General features: G+C 35.2%; 1 protein-coding gene across 2 annotated transcripts in view; it reads right to left on the bottom strand.

Moving 5' to 3' along the window:
• LOC128990570 (TGF-beta-activated kinase 1 and MAP3K7-binding protein 3-like) overlaps positions 1 to 24,054 on the bottom strand; it is a 61,710-nt gene that overhangs the window by 36,370 nt on the left and 1,286 nt on the right. Inside the window, exons 2-3 of one of the 2 annotated variants that reach the window (XM_054413001.1) lie at positions 13,004 to 13,135; positions 2,900 to 3,698 (exon numbers count right to left, since the gene is read on the bottom strand). In XM_054413001.1, the coding sequence (XP_054268976.1) occupies positions 2,900 to 3,698; positions 13,004 to 13,111 (907 nt within the window). In that variant the 5' untranslated portion in view covers positions 13,112 to 13,135. Of the gene's footprint in view, positions 1 to 2,899; positions 3,699 to 8,988; positions 9,042 to 13,003; positions 13,136 to 24,054 lie in introns of those variants that run through there. The other variant, XM_054413002.1, reaches the window with a different exon arrangement.

Raw genomic sequence — 24,054 nt, forward strand, 5'->3', positions numbered from 1 at the left:
TAACGGACGTACACCACTGCAATGACCACCCGCAGTCTGGACTTAAACTCCGTCGGGTTAGCGTCGTCTGTTGTCGTAACTGATCAGTAAATGTTTCGTGTCCGTAACGTGTTTTGTGTCGTGTGTAAATGTTTATTTATTTTTACGTGTTAAATATGACGCTCTTCATATGAAGAAAGAAGATGTCCTTGTACCGCCTGATGATGACTCCACATAGGAGTCGAAACTAGTTGCAACTGCAATTAAATGGATTGCTTGATAGCAGGTATTTAAACCTTTTTAATAATATTTTATTGATTTTTTTATTACTATTGTGCGCTGCTTTCGATTGAATAGGTATGATCGTAATAATTCTAGAGCCATTCCCTCCAAGCCAATATTCTTCAATTTGATCAGCAGCAACCTGTGGTCCACACAGTCAAAAGCCCTGGATAAGTCACAGAAAACTCCTGCAGTCAACTGTGACTGATCCAGAGCTTCAAGGACACTACTAATATAAGTAAAAAGAGCATTATGTGTGCTTAGATTTCTTCTAAAACCAAACTGCTCTTGACACAGTTTTGAGTTACATTCCAGGTAATTTGCAATTCTAATTTTTTCAAAAACTTTTGATACGTTACTGAGTAAAGAAATTTGTCTGTAATTTTTACTGTTATTATGTGTGCCTTTATTTTAAATTGGTCTGATTTCAGACAATTTTAGCAAGTCTTGAAATTCACCCTCACTAAATTATTAATTGATGAGTTTAGCTATAATTGGTATTGTTATATCTTAGTGTTTTACGATTTGTACGCACTTAGATATCACAACAGAATGAAGGACCTGTGTAACAATCTTGACACATAAATAAATATTATTATGAGGTAAATTTAAGTGAATAAGCACAACCACTGTCTGGTAGCTGCTGACACAAAAACTGTCTGACGTAAAGGTCTGAAATATGAGGAATGACAAAAAAACAGTTAGAATGAAAAGACAAACAAAATGAGTAAGTATACCTCAATTGAAAACAGGATGGCAGCGAACGTGTGAATGGTTACAATAATTTGTTAAGACATAGAGTATTTACTATGTAAAGAGATTCCCTAGTGTATGAGAGTAAGATTCAAAGATATCAATGTGGCTCTGTTAATATCTGGACGGCCTTTAGTAGATTTGTCATCCTTATAGATCAGCTGAAGACGATTCGAATTTTAGTTCCGTACGATGCCACTAGGTAGTTTTTATGTTTTCAATTTGTTATATGTTATTTAAGTTATTTAAAACATCGTTTGATCAATTGAAACGATATAATCATAAACAATATCTCTTCCCCTAGTTGTATTAAAATCAAACAGTAAAGCACAAATCATGAACCCTTAAATAATAGAAACTAAATTTAATTGATACTAGCAATCAGTGTTACCAACATGAACTGGATACGAAAAACAAGCTTCAAAATTTGAAATGGAACGAGAAGACTACTTGTGTTGGTTAGTCTATGATCCAGACAACTACTTCACAGCAGTTTGGACAAATGACAAAAAAATAAGTTAGAAATGCACAGCTGTAAATTAAGACAGTTTTGTTGCCCAATTTACAGTTCTTTTTCAGTTTCAAAAATTCAGAGTACCATACAGTATTCAAGCAATTTTCTGTTCAAGAAGTTTCACACAAGGGTACCTAAAAAAAAAGACCTCTAAATACCACTGATTTTCTTGATATTAAATTTTACAGCAAAGCCTAGTTGCTGATTAGGAGTTTTTTGAAAAGGGATTGCATTCAAATAGCTTACCCAAGCAAATGAGACAGGACATAGCACTAGTCCAAATATAAGAACTCTTCAGGAAGTAGATTGAAGATAAAAGTTATTGTAATGCAATTGCCTATCTATTGTTAGCTCCTCGACTATCATTTTCTCAGATAAACTAGCTGAGTCTTTGATAAAACTGTCTTTATACTAATACAAACAACTCGGATACCCAACAAGACTGGATTAGTAAGGGTTTACTGAGCTCAAATATTTGTATAGAATTTTGTTTTCCGTTTAAACAAAGGCTACATTAGTAAATTAAGTTAACGGCTTATAAAGCAGAGCACAAGTTTAATGTCCTCATTAAGCCACTACAGCTAAATCACCAATATTTCTTCTGTGTTGGTGTTTAGACCACAAGTAAGGATTGTTGTGGGTAGTTAAGCTATTTCCGCAGACATTTTTCAGTAAGCTCTAGTTGCAGACCCTTAATCAGGATTAGCCATGATGGATTGCAAAGCTTAGCTGTGAATAGCTACCAAACTGTAGTGTCACACTAAACTTTAATTATTTCCTCATTTTTCAAACCCAAGAGGGTTTAAATTTAATTGTGTCTAGCTTGTTGATTTAACCTCAACAGCTTGATTCGAGTCCAAACAATCACCAATTAATTTTTAATTTCTGAAATGCTTTCAATAAGTTTGTTCAAACCATGATGTACAGTCTAACTTTATTGGAAATTAAATCAGTAGTTCTATTCGCCTAGTAACAGAGGTAGGCCTACATGGATATCACACTGGTTTCATTTTGCCTCGGAAACAAGTTTTGGACCCTAATAAACTGACAATTTGCTCACGTGTCACCTGGTATCAAATTATATCATGTATAGTATCTGTACACAATGATATTAATTTATCTGGGTAGTTAAGTTATTATTTTATTCACCTTAACATCTAAGTTTTGCTGGTTTCAAATTGAGCAAAATAGACTCTGGACCCATATTCTATTTGTTATTGAGCTATAAATAATCAATGTTATCTAATTAAAGTCGACATACAGTATATATACAGTAGGACCAAGACAAGGATTTTGAACATTCTCTAACAAAAACGCAACAAATAGACTAACAATGGCGTAGAAAAACACAAATAAATGTAGTTGACATACCTCGAGTAGCAGGAGGTAGGTTGAGCAAGGTGTTTGAAGGTTGTGTGAGCTGAGTGGAGGTGGTGGCTACATCAGGCATAGACACCGTGGGTCGCAGTGCCGGGGGAGGCCTGTGTAGTGTCCTGGCCGCAGTCACAGTGCCTGTACCTCCTGGACCAATGCTGATCTGCAGATGGGACTGGTAACCCTGGCGGGGGTCGTACGAGCAGCTCGAGTAAGTCAACCCTCCACCCCCGGATCGGATGTCTATGGGCGGCTGAGGGTCGGACGAGGGTGGTCTAAGTGTCAGGTTGACTGAAGTATACGGTCTGGAGGGTTCAGGTAGTCTGTAGTGAGGTGTCGGCTCCACGTCCAATGACGTAGTGTGTCTCACATTCACTGTGACCGGAGGGAGTGGCGGGGGGTTGCTAGGTGTAACAGGGGCCGAGTGCGGAGAACCGTACGACATCACACTCACTCTCGTCCTCTCACAACGACACACATCTTCACTCCCGCACTCCACACCACGCCGCCACTCGTCGCTTATCGACAACCTCGAAAACGCACCAATTTGTTCACCATCGCGTTTATTCAAGAACTCTTCCGAGTATTGTTTGCACATCCGCCGTGCTCCATGCACACACTGTAGACTGTCCAGAGACTGTCGTCCCATGAGTCTGCGGTCAAAGTCCCACACAGTGTCCTCCAGCGGTAGAGTGTCTGGTCTGCAAGACTCCGCGGCCATCCTAGCCACTCTGCCTCTGTACGCCTGGTCTTCCCTACACAGCACTGCCTCACATGCCTCTCTGTCGTGTGAGTTCTGAAACAAACAGTCAGGTTACAGTTGTATTACCTACCAATAGAAATAGAGAAAGTGTGAGTGAAGAATGGGTGTAGGTAGAATGAAGAGAGATGCACTGAGGAGCTTTGTTACTGACTAAGACCAGCTGTTTCATTGACCTCAGCTGTGATTAAGGACAACTGAGCTGATATGTGTCTAAATAATGGGACGTGTTAGTGTACTTAATCAACTTTTAAGATAAGGTGTTTATCCTATCCCATCTTAAATCCTACTAATAATATTATTAGTGAGAATGTTTGGATGTATGGATGGATGAATGTTTGTGACAAGTAAACGCAAAAAATACTAAACCGACATGGTTGAAATTTGTTATGATGATAGCTCACATTCCCGATTAACATATAGACATATTCTTATCTCAAAAATCCTTTCGGGTCAACCCAAGTGGCTCTGGAGTTTTCCATGTTAACCTTATGAGTATGCATATTATTTTAAAGGAATTAAAAAATTTTGTCAGCTGTTTTGGCTGCACAAGTTGGTTCTACGATATTAAAAATTGGGTTTAGGTGCAGTGGTAGAACATTATGGCTATGGTAAATGTGCTATACTATAGGCTAGCATACCGTATAAATTAAAAGAACCAAATATTTTCTTAAGCCGTGTGCTCTCCCATAACTGCAATAAGAGCATCATACCAACCCCATACGAAGGACGGGTAATCTGCTAGTACTGTGTATAAGTGCTTTTTGTCCCTAAAAAAAGCATATGTACAGGCAAACTTTTTTTTCGTCCAAGGATTTTTGGTTCATTTTGTTTAATATGGGGTATTTGGCCACGAGAAATCTATTGGAGTAGGTCACAAGTTGTCTGGGGAAAATTTAGTTTCCGTCCTACAGCCTTTGAAAGTGCCCACCATCGGCAATACCTTTTTGTAGGTGCATTTAACAAAAACAGCTGAAAAAGGTTATTTCATCGTCTTCTTTTTATTTGACATATAAACAAAAATAACTGTTTAATTTGGATTATACATTTTAAAGAATAGTTACGGTATATTTAGTTAAGTTTATTAGGTACACAGTATTAGTGTTAAAGGTTTTCAATTTTAATTTCCAAGATTTGAATGGAAGGCGGAAGACCTCCGAAGCGAAAATATATACAGAATCTGCAAGGGAGAGAAGGTACAATCGATCGTCAGGGAACAAACTTTACCACTTTGTACAACGAGCCAGTCCCAACCAGTTCATACATCTCACCAAATGTTGCAAAACCTCGGTCAATTTGCACATCGAAGACTAAAAGTAGAGATATAATTTCAGATATGGCCAAGCAATTAGATAAACAACAGGCCTTGAGCAGACTGTAATTTCTCAAACCTATAAAATTTTCATGTCACCGGATGAGAGATATTATTGAAGAAGCATTTGGCGCCCAAACAGCAAATGGACAATTCGAAGATTTCAAATACCGTGCTATTCTTGCTCCACTTAATGCTGATATTGGAATTGGAAAGAAAAATAACAAAATAATCCAAATTGTACTGGGCAATGAGGTTTACAAAAGTTTCAATTCAATTGAAGACCAAGCAGACCCCCTACAATTTACGCCTGAATTCCTGAACTCCATTGACATTAGTGATTTTGCAAGCATGGACTAAATTTCAAGGAGGCAACATTAATGTTATTGCAAAACGTACTGAAGGTATGTGCAACGGAACTCAATGGTAAAAGAACTATTAAGGCCAAAATAATCACAGGATAGCATTTTGGAAGAATTGTTCACATTCCACAAATCACCTTAGATTCAATTAAGTCCCATCTAAGAAATATAATGCAGCGTCATCAGTTTCCCATACGTCAAGCATTCGCAATGAACATATACAAGAGCCAAGGATAAAAACTGTAATTCGTAGGTTGATAATAATCACCATGGTTTTCATGCATGGTGTGCTTTACGTGGCCTACTATTGGGTTAACAGAAACGTCTTGAGGATTGTCTCACTGCCAACAAATCCTACTCACACGAGTGTTCAGTGTAGTGGAGAGAAGCTATAAACAATGCTCCTCCAATCCCGTCATCAAACCGATCAAAATGGAAGTTGAAACGTAAAACATATAGTGTGGATTGCAATGTATTTATAACAAGGTGTATGTGTGTAGGTGTACAAATAAAATGTTTTATTTGTATAATCTCAAATATTCTCACATTTATTAGATAATAGATTTTTTTTATTTAACCTAATTAACTTATCTAATAAATGTTTAATTCAATCCGAGCAAAACACAGTACATTGTATAAAATGTGCTATTCACTAGTCCCTGGAAATACTTTTTAAAAAAATGTCCAAAGATCAGACATAAAGAAGTATTCATGGTGTTATAATATATTATTCGCTTCTTGGCTACCCATTTATGATTGTACCCCTCAAAACAAAGTAATTTGAAAATTATAATAATTTTATAATGGTTTTGGTTAGTGTATTACTTTCTAACCCTACACCATAGTATATGGAGAAAGTATTGTTTTTGTCAACATTTTCGAGTTTGAGTTTTGAGTGGATATATCGTTTTGGATCCCCCTGGACCCAAAAAAATGGTTTTCGAAGTGATTTCTGTGTGTGTGTGTGTGTGTGTGCTGTCTGTATAGTCAACAGGTTTGCTGGGGCGGAAGTATTTTTTTTTTTTAATTTTGATATTTAATAGGTATCTATCTATATATATAAAAGGCACAGCCCTCACTGACTGACTGACTCACTCATCACTAATTCTCCCACTTCCCACTTACCTAGAAGGCTGAAATTTGGTACACTGATTCTTTAGGCATTAAATAGGAAAACTAAGTGGTTTTTATTCTGATCGGACTCTCGGGCTCCGCCCCAGTGGCTCTGGAGTTTCCCATGTTAACCTAATGAGTACTCATATTTAAATGGAATAAATGAATCTTAACAGCTGTTTCAATTAAACAAGTTGGTTCTGTTCTATGATGTTAAATAGCATTAAAGTTACAAGGATTACCAACAGAGTGCAGCACTATTTTTTTTTAATATTTTAAAACAGCTAATTTTAAACCAAAAGTGAGTGAGCGTAGCGAACGAACTTCAATCCGGAGGCGAGTTAGCGTAGCGAACGAGCTTCAACCAGGACGTCATTGAGCCATGCGAACGAGCTCACATATGAAGTTAAACGGGGCAAAGCCCGCGGGTACAGCTAGTTTTCTTATAAAACCCAGAAAATTTAATTTTCTCGAAAATGGCCAGAACGATTTTGATGAAAATTTATGTTATAGCCCTTTAATACCTGAACAAAATTGTTTCAACTCCTATTGCTGTAAATTATGGTTCTAAAGTTATTGTAACTTATATTATCTTCCCATTAAAACAACCCATAAAAAAAAGAAACTCGGATTTAAAAAAAATGGTTTTGATTAACATTCGTTTTATATGGTCCTTATAATTCTAACCATAATAGTACAACCCCCCATTGCTACAAAAATTTGGGTTCAAAGGTTATTGCAAATTTTGTGATTCCCCTAAAAAATGTCATAGTTACTCCGACCGCCTACCCACCATAAAGGTTGTTGACAAGCTAATGGGAGAAAGTATGTGTCAGATTTACTGATACCGTTTCTTATGAATGGAAATCAAAGAGCACAATATTGTGGTTCCTATAAAAAAATTATGTTTATTTCAAACAAAATTTTTATCTAATCAGACTAAATTTACATATTTGTATTTGCATCACATACGTAATAGGTGACAATTTATGAATGTACTCAAAATTAGCACCAAAATAAGTATGACCATGTCTTGAATAACTCTAACGATTAAAAATATTCAATAGTCCTCACTATGATTTCAAGTGGTATCATATTTATTTAGTAATATACTAAGTCTCATTATCTTGTTATGGTTGTGAGAAACATTCATCAATCATCAATGTTACATAATTCACAGATGAAAACGAGGAAAACAAAGCCAACCAGGAAAAGTGGAACCAGAGGCTAATTTTAGCATTGATGCTGCATACATCTCAGCATGGGTGAAGTTCAAATGAATAGCAATACAATCCTGTAATCTGAATATTTGCATAGGATCTGGATGGTTAGTCCTGCAATGTCACGATAAAACTTTGATAAATTTTAACTCCACTCAAATAAACAAATATACGGTGTGTCTGCACCCTGACTGGACTCAAGCAGACAATTAGCGCTTGTACTTGTAGTGATGGGTCGACCCACTGGAAAAAACAATCTACTAGTCAATAAGTTGTTTTTAAAACCAGACATTTACAGTTGAGTAGTAAAATGTTCACTTAGTACAGTTAAGATTTGAATTTTTTAACCTGGTTTGACGATTTTAACTGAAGGGATCTGAATGTGTTTTGAAATGCCTAACTTGTGGCAATGCAAATCTGGCCTTAAAAAAATAAAATCTGTTTTAAAACTAGAAAATAATCAAACTAAAAATGCACCGTTAAAGTAGTGAAGACAAATTTGGTTACATGCAAATTACCTAGATGCCGTTGAATTTTGTGTTAACTTACAAACATTTCTTATTATTGGTTATGATTCCAAACACTATGGTTCGATGGCAAGTGAACAGGAATAGACAGATCATAGACATTATCACCATGTTTCATCAATTATTTTCTCTTGTTTCAGTTATGGTTGGTGAAGGGAGTGACTCTAACACATGAATAGGTTGCAAGTATAATTAGCCGTATACTATAAAGCTGCAGATCTGATAAGCCGTGTTTATGAAACAACACAAGATTTGCACTTAAATCCAAATATTCCAAGACAGTTTCACTACAATATAAGAAATCAAACCTCAAACTATTTAAAATAATAACATGTAAAGTATGTTTTACAGATAGTTTACAAAATCAATTTCACCACAAGCAACATCCAAATTAATTTCACTAGCCTAAAAATAAACCAAGAAAGGATCTAAAAACCTGGAAAGGCAAAAGGTTATATTAATAAAAGGAGTTTTCATTGAATGGTCAGAGTTCAGCTAGGTTACCTGAGAAAATTAGAACCAGGGGATAATATATAGGCCTACAGTGTTATGTCTTGTGACCCTGAAAAATCGCACATGTGAGCTAGCTGAACACTAAGTCTAACCCTTTTTCTAAAATTTAAAAACCAACTAAATAAATATTCTAGTATTCACTACCCGTACTATTGTTTTAATAAGAAATAATACACTCTATCTTTCTTACAACTAATTCTAACCTTAGTTAAATTTGTATACATACTTTCAATAACTGTACCGGAAGGTTTTAAAACTAAAATATTTCAATTTACCTACACAACAGAACTAGTTTCCGGAGTGGACACTTGTCACACCGCGAGACAACCACGTACTGTGGCCCGAGTGGGCGCTCCTGGCACTTGGCCTACCTACTGTTTACATTCCTCTCCTACTCTATTGTTCATCACCTCACTGACAACATGTCTCAGCTCCGATTTCATATCTTTGTATCTTCTCTGTGTAACTCGTTTACACGCCATTCACTTTTTGATTGGTTTCTGACGTGAATTACAAATCCCATGAATTGTGCAGGAATTTTCCCAGATTGAAAATATTTTCAAACAATTTAATGGCCGAGTTAACACAGTTCAGTTTATTTCCAAACAAGATCAATATTAATAGTAGACAACCACTTTAAGTATTTTCAAGCCACTAATGTGTTGCTTTTTCATTTTTAGTTGATTAGAAAGAGTAATCATTACAATATATTGCATTTCAAAAGTAAAAGTTGTTTGCTTAGTTTTTTTTTTACAATAATCCAGCGTATGATTGAGGGTTAGTTTGGGTCATGGGTTTTTTGCGTAGAAATGTTTATTACATTGTGATTTGAACAATTTTACCAATAAAATAAAGTTATTGTATAGTATAATTTATACACAAACTAAAGCCTGTCATCTGAAATGTGCTGTAATTTTACCACAATTTGAAAAAAAATCTCCTTGGCTTGTATTGTAGTGAATTAAATTACAATTACACTTCACCACTATTTAAAAAGTGCATTTTTCACAAAATCCTTAAAAATATTTTCTTTACAAACTAATGAGTTGCGTAGAGAAAAAAATGTCCCTGCTAAACCAAACACAAGTGACAAATTATTGATTGATAATGAATGGGTGTAGATGCACGTTGGTGATAAGCTAGGAATGTAGGGGGAGATCAATCGACATAGGAGGTGGAGGGAGTAGCTGCCCACCTTACGTCTCAAATAGAACCACTTCCCTTCCCCTTCCTCCTCCCACTAGGTTGTGGGCGGACATCAGTATTTACAGCCTTCACAACACACGTTATAATTAGTTTCTATTCACACAAATTATAAACACTATTTTTGTAAGTTTTACCGTGTGCTCGGTTTTGATCGTAACGTTTTTCTTCAACAAAGATCTTTAATAGTTGCAGCATTGGTTAGGCCGGTTTGATATGTCTTTGCGCAAATTTTATAAAAGTGTATCTCAACTTTAGTCCTAGCAGACGTTTGAGCAATACGATAGGCGTTTTATTACAAAAAATAATAAATGCTTGTAATACTTGTTTATGATTTACGAGATTTAAGCTTTTAATGTAGAAGAAGCTGAAGCTCAATAGAATTAGTCAACCTGGAACTTGTAGGCCTAGCCGTGATGAAAAGAACCCCTATACAACATTTGTTAATAAATTTAAGAAGTGTATGAAATCAATACCATGCCTCTGACTGAAGACTAAGTCTCTACTACTAAATAAGAACAGGTACTTAATTAGTTAAAGAATAAACTGTAACAAGCAAAGTAAATTGAATACACTCGGTACCCAAGCAGAAGCAAGCAAAAGTTTGGGAGTTAATTTTAACACAAGCAACATTTTAATAAAAAGAGCTGTGATAGCAGAAATAATTATCAGGTTTAAGCGGTATAGCTTCAAGAAAATCAATCATTGAAAAACCACCCATTCCATGTTTTCATCACATTCATTATCAGATGAATTTTAAACAAGTTCAGTTTACGTGTAGTCCAGGGCCGGCTTGAGGGTGTTCGACGTATGCAGCCGCACAATCAAGCCTTTTGGAGGGGCATCAAACTGACCATTCTTGGTAATTTTTTTTTTAAATTGGCAAATTCATAGAAATTGATTTAAATATTGGGCAGCAATATTCAAAATAGGAACATTGTCTCAAAACTATTACAGTTCAATTTCAAAGTTAAAACCAAAGATCTACCCCCCCCCCTCCCATAGTGTGTTCTGAAAAACAGTAGCCTGATGCCCTTGACTAACGTCCAAGGTCAGTAGAGCAGCCGTCTACGTCTGTGTGGCGGGTCGCGGAAAGGGTTGTGGTTGTGACATATTTCTACCTCCTCTTCCACGGGGGTTTTCTACTTCTAGTCAGTTAACCACCGGTATTTTATTTCGCCGATGTTTTTATTTCACCCATGAGATATGCTATTTATCAGTCTGGCGTGAGAGTACTTGCAAAATAAGTGTAAAATCATTGTAAAGTGACTACGAAGCTTAACATCATAATAGTGGTTTAAGGTACAAAAGAGTATATAACCTAACAAGTCAATCAATATTAAATCAAATTGAGAGACAAAGATTTAATGTTCTAAAAGAGGCTCAAAAGTGCACAAATACTATGTTATTAGACCTTATATTCCAACATTTTGGGGGCATGATATGTAAGTCTTGCACACTTGCAATTTTTTTCTTAGGCCAGCCCTGGTGTAATGTGGTCACAGCATAACTGCTTGATCAATTGTCATCTGATGTAGGAAATTATTCGAAGTGGTAAATTTTATTTGTGTGATTCTAGTGTAAATAATCCTTGAATAGGACCAGAATTTCCATTATGTGAATTGTTTAGCCAGTTTGTAATTAAAAATAGGTAACCTAGATGTATTGAGCACCTGACAGATTATGCCAAAGTAAATTACTAATTTCTTCAAAATAAACTTTTTGACCAAGCTAAGATGAAAGAACAAATTATCGTAAACCCAAAACTAGACTATAGTATATTTTATAGAAAACTAAAAGGAAAGTAAATTTATACTGTAGCACACTTTGTGTGTAACTTGCTCAACTATGTTTATTTTTTCTTTTACTTCCTCCCCCTATACATAGATTAGGCCTATAGAGAAAGTAGTGTTTTTGTCAACATTTTTGGGTTTGAGTTTTTAATGTATAAGTCCTATTTGGGTCTCTCTGGACGCAAAAAAGTGGTTTACGAAGTGATGTCTGTCTGTATGTTTGGGTGTATACATAATTACAGATTTCACTTGTGGTCCAATTTTGATGAAATTTGGTATGTAGGTACGCCTACTAATTCGGTATATCTAGGCATTTTTTTTCAAAAATTGTGGTTTGAAAGTTATTGTAACATATGTCATTTTCCTATAAAAACCCATATAAAAACAGAAAAAAAATTTTTCCAACAAAAAAACCGATTATGATTGTTATTTTTCTGTTATGGTCCTTAAAATTCTTAACAAAATAGTGCAACCCCCATCCTGTAAAAATTACAGTTAAATAATTAATGCAACTTTCGTGATTTTACCTATTAAATATCATAGTTAGTTGGTTGCTCTCATTGCTTACCCATGATAAAGGTTGTTGGCAAGCTAATGGGAGAAAGTATGTGACAAATTGCTGATATTGTTTATTTAAATTGGACACAGGTGGTCCTTATAGATGGGAAGTCTATCTTCGGAATAAAGTCAATAAAGTAATGATAAAATTTCATTAAACAAATTTGTAACAACCTTTTACAGATTAAGTATAGAATAATGTTATAGTATTTTATTTAGTATTTAATACTAACCTGTAAATATGCAAACAGGGTTTTACCGGGGTTTTATGGGGTAAAAATTTTTATTTCTCATTTTTGACCTTTAAAACACCAAATTTTCCCATTTCTATCTAGACCTTTTTTAAGGGCTTAAAAATCCAAATAATTTAGTAAATCAAAGTGTTTTAGTACGTTATTGGTATCGGAGAAAATTTTAAAAATTGTAAATTTAAGATTCTTATGTTATTTTTATTGAAAATATTGTAAAATGTTGTAGTTTGCTTGTTTATGGATATATTTTACTCAAACTAGGCAAATTTTCTATTTTAAACTAAGCTATTAATATTTTACTAAAATCCACACTTTATTAGTTTCCTTGTAGCAGCAAACCTAAGTACTCGTTAAACCTAATGTTAGTTAAATAGATTTGTAAAAACCAATTCAGACAAATGTAAATTCGCTTAGTCGACAGGTTTACTGCAGCAGTGGTATTCTTATTATTATTATTGTTTATCAATAACAAGTAGGATTTATACTGACTAGTTTGATGCACTCGGTAACGACACTGTCAGGAACTGCAGGAAACTTCTGTTTGAGTTCATGGAAGAGTTGCATTATGGAAATGTTGGAACAAGGGCACTCGGCCATCTCAGCCCACCACCCTCATACTGCCTGCAACAAATACACACCTCTGTCATTGTCTGGCTAATCTTGAAACGAATACACAGCTCTGTCATTGTCTGGCTAATCTTGAAACGAATACACAGCTCTGTCATTGTCTGGCTAACCTTGTAACAAATACACAACTCTGTCATAGTCTGGCTAATCTTGAAACGAATACACAGCTCTGCAATGGTCTGGCTAACCTTGTAACAAATACACAACTCTGTCATAGTCTGGCTAATCTTGAAACGAATACAAAGCTCTGCAATGGTCTGGCTAACCTTGTAACAAATACACAACTCTGTCATAGTCTGGCTAATCTTGAAACGAATACACAGCTCTGCAATGGTCTGGCTAACCTTGTAACAAATACACAACTCTGCAATAGTCTGGCTAATCTTGTAACAAATACACAACTCTGTCATAGTCTGGCTAATCTTGTAACAAATACACAACTCTGCAATAGTCTGGCTAATCTTGTAACAAATACACAACTCTGCAATAGTCTGGCTAACCTTGTAACAAATACACAACTCTGCAATAGTCTGGCTAATCTTGTAACAAATACACAACTCTGTCATAGTCTGGCTAACCTTGTAACAAATACACAACTCTGTCATAGTCTGGCTAATCTTGAAACGAATACACAGCTCTGCAATGGTCTGGCTAACCTTGTAACAAATACACAACTCTGCAATAGTCTGGCTAATCTTGTAACAAATACACAACTCTGCAATAGTCTGGCTAATCTTGCAACAAATACACAACTCTGTCATAGTCTGGCTAATCTTGCAACAAATACACAACTCTGTCATTGTCTGGCTAATCTTGCAACAAATACACAACTCTGTCATTGTCTGGCTAATCTTGCAACAAATATACAACCCTGTCATTGTCTGGCTAATCTTGCAACAAATACACAACTCTGCAATAGTCTAGCTAATCTTGTATCTTGTAGTTATGATACGTGATAGGGAGACTATTGTCTGGCTAATTTAGCAACAAATACACAATTATTCTGGAATTGTCTGGCTATTTTAGTGACGAATACACAATCCTACAATTACTCATCTATCATTGAATAATACTTAAATTATCCTATACTGATCTAAATATTGCACATATACATGATCCTACAATACAAATGCATAGTTATACAATAATCCATCTAGTTTTGCAATAAATACAAAACTGCAGGAATCTAGCATATGAGTATGGTCGATATTCTGTTAAAAATATTAGTCTTTGGATGGTTAAAATTAAATTTAAGCTTAACTTTAAATTAACCTGAAATATTTGAACAAACAACAATATTGTTCAAAATATTTCAACAACATTCTTCTTCACGTGTTTGTTTACTATTCAAAAACATACCACTAAACAGAGATTCCCAAAAATAACAAAAATTTAAATGCAATATGTTTTTACTATATTTTAAATTCATAATCAATTTTTACCTGTCACTCTTTTCTAGCACATCAAAGACACCGTTTACAAATTAGGAACACAAGTGACCAGAAAATCAATGACTCAGCTTCATCTGACCTTGAGGGATTATAGACTGCCACCCGCCTCATACGAGTCCAACAGTTCTCTAGATCTCAGAGGAAATGCCTTAGCTAAACTAACGGCAAACCAATAAAATACAGAAGTAACCAAACATATTTAGACAATTATTTTCAGATTAAGAAGATATGCCACTGGCATTAGACAGGACTTCTATAATCACACCATTAAAAAAAAGAAAAATATTGTAATATTAAATAACTGACAAAAACTTATGACTGTATCATTTGTTATCTGTTTTTGTAACAAACTTCGAAAATCACACATCCATTCAACTATAAAAGAGGTAAATTTTAATCATCTTATTCAGGTTTTAAAAGCAGTCATATTAAGAGAAAAGGGTTATTCATAAAATTTTACTCTCTGTGATGCTAAGTTAATTTTTCGGTTTGTTGTAATTGCGCTTTTATGTTGCTGGTAAAATCACAAATTTAAAACTTAGTACAAACAATTATTAATATTTTCTTGAAATGCTTTTATTTCATATTTTCCCAGTTGTATTAATCAATAGCTTACCCTCTAGAATACAACACTATTGTAAAATATGTCCTAACCAACAATTAAACAGATGGGAAATCTACTCAATACAACACACCAAACTGTAAAAAGCACTAACTTATAATTGAAAATTTTCATCAATCAAGTGGTCTATTCTCCACTATTGTACAGACCAAGATATCTTTCATCGCACAGATTTTTGGCGAGTGGTACTGCCAAAACTAACACACCAAGAGAATAATAACACACATTATGAGTGACATTAGTGGACTCTGCGTCATTACCTTGGTAAAGGTTTATGAAATGAAGCGACAAAAGCAGCTTAGACTACAAGGTGGTCTCAATCTTGCACCCACACTCTGCTGCCTCAACAAGTTTGTGTTACTCTTCACAAGCACTCTGTTGCATCTACAAGTCAGAGTTGACCTTAACAAGCACTCTGTTGCATCTACAAGTCTGTGTTGACCTTTACAAGCACTCTGTTGCATCTACAAGTCAGAGTTGACCTTAACAAGCACTCTGTTGCATCTACAAGTCTGTGTTGACCTTTACAAGTACTCTGTTGCATCTACAAGTCTGTGTTGACCTTTACAAGCACTCTGTTGTATCTACAAGTCTGTGTTGACCTTAACAAGCACTCTGTTGCATCTACAAGTCTGTGTTGACCTTTACAAGCACTCTGTTGTATCTACAAGTCAGAGTTGACCTTTTCAAGCACTCTGTTGCATCTACAAGTCGGTGTTGACCTTTTCAAGCACTCTGTTGCATCTACAAGTCTGTGTTGACCTTTACAAGCACTCTGTTGTATCTACAAGTCTGTGTTGACCTTAACAAGCACTCTGTTGCATCTACAAGTCTGTGTTGACCTTTACAAGTACTCTGTTGCATCTACAAGTCTGTGTTGACCTTTACAAGCACTCTGTTGTATCTACAAGTCTGTGTTGACCTTTACAAGCACTCTGTTGTATCTACAAGTCTGTGTTGACCTTAACAAGCACTCTGTTGCATCTACAAGTCGGTGTTGACCTTTACAAGTACTCTGTTGCATCTACAAGTCTGTGTTGACCTTTACAAGCACTCTGTTGTATCTACAAGTCTGTGTTGACCTTAACAAGCACTCTGTTGCATCTACAAGTCTGTGTTGACCTTTACAAGCACTCTGTTGTATCTACAAGTCAGAGTTGACCTTTTCAAGCACTCTGTTGCATCTACAAGTCGGTGTTGACCTTTTCAAGCACTCTGTTGCATCTACAAGTCGGTGTTGACCTTAACAAGCACTCTGTTGCATCTACAAGTCAGAGTTGACCTTTTCAAGCACTCTGTTGCATCTACAAGTCAGAGTTGACCCTTACAAGTACTTTGCTGCAGCTAATAGTCTTTGTTGAGCTAAACAAGCACTCTGTTGCATCTACAAGTTTGTGTTGACCTTTACAAGCACTCTGTTGTATCTACAAGTCTGTGTTGACCTTAACAAGCACTCTGTTGCATCTACAAGTCTGTGTTGACCTTTACAAGCACCCTGTTGTATCTACAAGTCAGAGTTGACCTTTTCAAGCACTCTGTTGCATCTACAAGTCGGTGTTGACCTTTTCAAGCACTCTGTTGCATCTACAAGTCGGTGTTGACCTTAACAAGCACTCTGTTGCATCTACAAGTCAGAGTTGACCTTTTCAAGCACTCTGTTGCATCTACAAGTCAGAGTTGACCCTTACAAGTACTTTGCTGCAGCTAATAGTCTTTGTTGAGCTAAACAAGTACTCTGTTGCATCTACAAGTCTGTGTTGACCTTTACAAGCACTCTGTTGTATCTACAAGTCTGTGTTGACCTTAACAAGCACTCTGTTGCATCTACAAGTCTGTGTTGACCTTTACAAGCACTCTGTTGTATCTACAAGTCAGAGTTGACCTTTTCAAGCACTCTGTTGCATCTACAAGTCGGTGTTGACCTTTTCAAGCACTCTGTTGCATCTACAAGTCGGTGTTGACCTTAACAAGCACTCTGTTGCATCTACAAGTCAGAGTTGACCCTTACAAGTACTTTGCTGCAGCTAATAGTCTTTGTTGAGCTAAACAAGCACTCTGTTGCATCTACAAGTCGGTGTTGACCTTAACAAGCACTCTGTTGCATCTACAAGTCGGTGTTGACCCTTACAAGTACTTTGCTGCAGCTAATAGTCTTTGTTGAGCTAAACAAGCACTCTGTTGCATCTACAAGTTTGTGTTGACCTTTACAAGCACTCTGTTGAATTTAAAAATCTTGTGTTGGTGTTCACTATTAACTTAAACTATTGAATCTGCAAGATAATCTTTACTGTTCACTCGTTTATGAAGACTAACGAGTGTAGCAAGTTTCAACTTTTCGCAGCAAGATTGCCGTAAGATCGCTCACTGGCGATTAAGTATTCCATAGAATCTAATCTCCGAACGCTCATGTTGTTGGATGCTTTTGGCCGACAATGGCATGGTGGCTCAGTTGGCTAAGGCGTTGCACTGACGAGTGAAGCATTGTGGTCTTTTGAATTCCGTACATGTGCAATACACTTTGAGCTTAATTATGTGTGGCGTAACTGGAGTGGAGGACCCACCTTAAATTAATGCTATACCTTGGGTGGAAGTTAACGGCATTGTCGAGTTTAGTAGGGATTGCAAGGGTTAATCTACTGCTTCAACAAGTTTGTGTGTAAAGAGGTAAAAAAATAATTAACAATTAAGTTATGTATTTAACAGTTAAGTCTATGGGGAACATATATTCTTTTAGGAGTTTCTTTAATAACAATATATTATATACTCTTTGTCAGGGTCATTATAATAAACTCACATTTACACTAATGACCAAGCACTTTGCTATGGTACCTATATGCCGTACAAGAATACAACTGAAATCAACAGATAAATTACTACTAAGCAATTTCCCAGTATTATAAGAGAACTGTTAAAAACCTACAAATTTTGATCTTTTATATAAAACCAGGCAAATCATAACAATATTGGATAGAATTAAAAACTCCTTTCTTTGATGATAAAACTTTGTGAATTTTACTTAGTTTAAGAAGAATCAAAGATAAAAATACAATTTTTTATACTATTAATCTTTTAGACAAGTTTTAGAGTGGTAAAACAAGTTAGAGCCAGTGGTTCGGTTCGCAGCAACACCCAGATTATTAGAGAACTATGCCGCAAAAAATGTGGCAGTTGGCCAGCTGGTGGCACAGACAGGGTGACAGACATTCATCACCAAGCAACACTGGAGAATGGGAAAGAGTTATGTAAACTTGTGAATTCAAGCTTCAACAAAATACCCTACATTACAATAACTACTCTATAGTTATAAAACTACATTTTAGCTGTTGAGTCTCAATTTAATTGTAAGTTTATGGATGCACACTAAACTTTATATTTTCCTACCACTAATCAGTGAGATTTCCAGCAGTAGAAGAGTGATATAAAACTAAAGAAAGATAAAATTTATTATAATCTTGAAAGGGGAAAAAAAACTTAAATACCTTTTTTTATTGGTGAAGTTGTAAGCAAAAATATAACACTGTTTTATTGTTGGATTGAATAAGTTATAGAAAAAAATATTGTAATTTAATTTTTTATCCATCCGGTTAGGACATATGATGTTAAATAGAACAAGTCAGAGGGCAGCTCAAAATAAGTTAAAATAATCAACAATATGTAATTGTAAATGAATAAAATAAATATCAGTCAAATTTAACCCAAACAGTTTTTTTTATATGATTTTACTTTTTCTTTCTTGTTTTAGTAAAAAAAGTTAAAATGAAACCCTACAGAGTACTCAATTTGCTTCCGACCAATAATCTACAATTAAATCACCTAGATTGACTCAAACAAATTTTTACAATACTAACTTAACGACGGAGTCAATCCTTAAATGCTTATCATTTCCGTTTCTACAAAATATTTATTCTCAAGAGTTGATAGAGATATACAATTTAGATATACAATTAGAAATACAATTTGTCACTTTTTGTTACGTGAAACCCAAATTTACAGGCATTCCAGACTGTGTCACTATTTAGAACGGGAGCCAAACCTTTGATCCGAGAAGTACAACTGCGGCTAGACTGCCATGCAACATCTATAAATAATTGATTGTTGTGAAACTGGTTTTATTTAATCTACAGGTTGGCACTAGGTGTCATTTTGTGTCAGTAAGCCTATATGTTTACTTTGTTGCCATTGTGGTGAAATACTTTCACACACAGCAACACAGTCTGATGAAATTAGGGTCAGGGATTGGTAGTTTTGGAAGAGTTCCAACGTGTAAATGATGAGCATAAAAATGATAAACTTGGGAAAACTGTTAACAATACTGACAAACTGTATGTAATTTAGTTGGCTGTTGTTACAGTACAAGGAATCGGAACTTCTAACGAGGATTGAATTTTGAAAAATCTAACTATTTGTCTCCAAAAATATAATATAATTAAGTTCTTCTGTGTTGATACAGTTATTACGAGACATAAATTGACAAAACTTTACTATGGTACTTAAATTCCATTCTCTATTTGAATTGCAAAAAATAGTGAAAATCCAACTCGACAATTGGATATTTTCTCAGTCTGCAAATTTGCTGTGGCGTGGTATTTAATGGTTTGCTTGTAAAAACAAACAAAAAAATAGTCAAAATCAGATCCAAGAGACTTATATTAGGCTTTAAATACAAATATTAAAAGTCAGTAACAATCCTACTAATATTATAGCTGAGAAAGCTTGGATGTATGGGTGGATGTTTGTGACAAATAAGTAAACGCGAAAAATACTAAACCAACAGGGTTGACATTTTACACAAAGGTAGATTACTGTATGCACCCACTTAACACACAAACCTATGTAATTCCTCAAACTGCCCTCAGGCTCCGTCCCAGTGGCTCGGGAGTTTCCCATGTTAACCTCATGAGTATTCATATTTAAAATTAAAGAATTTTGCCAGCTGTTTCAACTGCACAAGTTGGTTCTAAGATATTCAATAGTATTAAAAACTTATAATGTTAGCCAAAAGGGTGCAGCACTATTATTTTGTTTGCATTTATGACAACACCTAATTTTAACAAAGCAGCAAAAAAATCTGTGATACACTATGAGAACTTTACTTTTTTTCTATTGTTAGGTGCAGTGGTAGAACAATAATTATTCATGGCTACGGTAGATGGCTACTATAGATAGGCCTACAATAACATACACCGTATGTTAAATGAACGAAACCGTGTCCTTTCCCAATGCAAACGCAAAGCACTAGTAGTATAAACTGCAATAAACATTTTGTACTTTTACACCAACCTCGTACAAAGGACGGACACTCTACTAGTAGTCTAATAAAAGCTTACAACATAGGCCTATCTTAAAAATTATCAAATTATTACCAATGAGTAATGTATTGTTGACGATTCCATGCATGTGAACTTGTAAAAAGGAAGTAAAGGTTTGTATTTAATTTAATTGAGGACCTGAAAATTAAGTTTAGGCTATTGAAAGTTGGCCTACATGTTAACCAATTAATTTACACTATAACTTACAAAGCCATTCTCTCTTTTCTACCGTTTTAGCCTACCTATGTTTATAGACTACAAATGTAGATATACAAGCGGGCCCTAGATCACACACTGTTTTACTATAATACCAAATCTGTATTCAAGAATTACCAGTACCGTACATCAAGAATCTATTCTGACTTCTGAATTCTGACACAACCCATCTAACGTTTAAGGAGAAAAGTTGACTGGGAAACTGTAGCGATGGTTTAGGGACACATCAATCACCAGGTTGCACCCAGGAGCGGGAACCAATAACTTATCTTGAGTACAAGAAAATGTTTGGATTCTGTTCCATTCAATAGAAGAGTCACCGTTTGGAATGTACAATCAGGCCTTCTACATTCCAGTGTTTATTGACATCGTTCTACAAGCTATAAATGACAGTTGGTAACAGATCTTTAGTAGTGCCAAATGCAGAGAAAAAGCTGGGGTTAAAAATCCCGGATACTCTAACAACAAATAATGCAAACTCATTATGGTCATGAGACCGATGCAAAGTGCTCCAAAAACGTCCCTAGACTAGGTAGGCTATCTATGGGGCACAGTTCCTGAGAGAACCTACAATTAATTATCACATAAAATATTAGTTTGATAAATATCAATTGAATTATTTCAATTGGTCTACAATAGGCTACCTGCATCCCTATATAAGTTAGTAATCCCCGATAAGCTATATAGGCCTAACTCGTAATGCAAACAAGATCTTAGCATTGACTTTTTTAGCAAAATTATTCATCGTTAAATCTAGGTCTTCGAGTGATGATTTAGATTCAATAGTCAACTAGATCATGGAAGCGAACCTTCTAGTTTAATATTCGTTACCGGTCCTGGTTACTGATGTTCTAGTGTTGCCGTTGTTTTTACTTTTAAAATTGATATGCAAACCCAGTTGTGACTTTCTATTATAGCCCAAACTCTTTTTTAACGAATTTCCCATATAGAGAATAAGCTATTACCGTAGTACTCATGGCAAGACCTGGACGCAGGACTGATTTTTTTTCGTTTTGAGACTGTCCCTATAGCCCAAAAACACCATCCGTTCAAATTCATATATATATATATATATATTTATTTATTTATTCATATCAACGGATACACGATTTACAAAATATATGTGTTTATATATATATATGTATATATATATGTGTGTGTGTGTGTCCGTTAGCACGATAACTCGAGCAAAAATAGTCCGATTTTGATGAAATTTGGTATAAACGTTTAAACCTACATTTATTCGAATGAGTTCGCTAACCAGCATGATCGGACTATGGGAACGGGGGTTTACGGGGGGTTTTATGGGGTAAGAATAGGTTTTCCCATTTTTTACCCAAAAAACATAAAATTTAGCAATTACTTTTCATTTTGTAGAGCTTAAAAAAAACAAATAATTTAGTACGGTATATTGAAGCGTTATTATGCACCTAATGGTTACGGAGAAAATTCCAAAAAAATTTAAATTTAAAATTCCTATGTTATTCTTTTGGAGAACAAGTAAACTGTTGTAGTTTGCTTGTTTATGAACATATTTTGATCAAATTTGGAAAATGTTTTTATTTCTTACTATTAACATTTTACAAAAAAAAAAAAAACAGTTTTACCCTCCCTGATGCAGCAAACCTAAGTTTTGTTAAACTAATTCTATTTAAATAGGAAATAAATTTTATATTTTTAAGTAGACATTTTAGTGTAAATCCAATCAGGCAAATGGAAATTCGCTTAGAATGCAGGTTTGCTGCGGCGAGGGTAATTTCAAGAATCCAGTGGTAACTTAACCTTTTCTGTACCCCATTTAACCGTATATTGTGAAAATGAAATAAGTGTTTTTGATCAACTGAGATGATGACGATCTAGAAAATTTATGATAAAGCTCTTAAAATTTTAACTGTTTAAGGAAAGTGGCCTCTTGACAAAATAGGCCTACTGGTTTGTCCCTTGAACAAATCTTCTGAAGCGCCTTTGGACTGCTCGATAAAGATTGGAGATTATAACTGTGTGGTTATGAGAAAATCAACAGTATTATTATTGTACCGGTACACACTAAACTTATTTTACTTCTGATCAATAACACAACCAATAATTAAGTTAGGTACCAATATTGGTAATCATCGATGTAAGTATAAAAAAATCTATATAGGCCTAGGCCTAACTTAGGCCTGGGCCAACCGCCTTAATGCTCTTTTTAAGTTAGGTATATATTTTAGGTATTGATATTATTGTAGTGATCCCAGGCAGTTTCATAAGGTGCTAGGCCTATTTGAATTGGTTTCAACTTTAAAGTGCAATTCTTGTTTAAGCAAACACAGAGGATATGCGTCCGGTAACCGGATGTGGATTAGGCATCCGGCAGTGACGTCACCAGGTCGTGGGGGCCCGGAACGCCATTACTACAATGATACGATGTACAGCCATTGGTGTTTGTGGTGTAGTGGGTAGAGTGCTCGGCTGATATTCAAGAGGTCCCTGGTTGGAATCCCATCGGTAACTTGAATAATTTATGTCAAAGATTTTGCTTTGAATGCTATTTTTCTTCTTAACTGTAGGCCTACCTACATCTTTTGTTAGAATCTTGGGCGTTTATAATTTAATTTTATGAACAAAATTTAACCTTCATTCGGTTTTTTCGTTATCAGCAATATTCAAAGATTCAAAGATTTATTTGCCGTTAAATATTTACAATAAATACAATAGGCTTCGTTATTGGTTGGTTACGTTAGATTATGACAGTAACTGCCGGACGCCTAATCCAGTCCGGTTACCGGACGTGTATCCTCTGTGTTTAGCAAAATACCCCCGCCTCAGCAAACCTGCAGACTAAGCGAAATTCCATTTGCTTGGATTTACACTAAAATGTCTAGGCTACTAAAAAATATAACATTTATTTCTTATTTAGTAAATAGAATTAGTTTAACAGGCTACTTTGGTTTGTTGCATCAGGAAGGGTAAAACTTTTTTTTTTATGTTAAGAAATAAAAACATTTTCCAAATTTGATCAAAATATGTTCATAAACAAGCAAACTACAACAGTTTACTTGTCGTACTAATATTATTTAATCTGAAAGTTTGTGAGTTTGTGTGTGTGTTTTTGTGTGTTTTTATGTGTGTGTTGCTCAATCACGCATAAACTACTGGACGGATTGGGCTGAAATTTGGCATGATGATAGCTCACATTCCCGATTAACAATAAAGCATATTCTTATCTCAAAAATCCTTTCGGGTTCCGCCCCAGTGGCTCTGTAGTTCCCCATGTTAACCTTATGATTTTTCATATTTAAAAGGAATTAATGCATCTTAACAGCTGTTTCAATT

The sequence above is a fragment of the Macrosteles quadrilineatus genome, unplaced genomic scaffold, assembly GCF_028750875.1.
Source record: "Macrosteles quadrilineatus isolate MER2022 unplaced genomic scaffold, UCM_ALF_1.0 Scaffold_3__2_contigs__length_128488019, whole genome shotgun sequence".
In the NCBI taxonomy this organism is placed as follows: Eukaryota; Metazoa; Arthropoda; class Insecta; order Hemiptera; family Cicadellidae; genus Macrosteles; species Macrosteles quadrilineatus.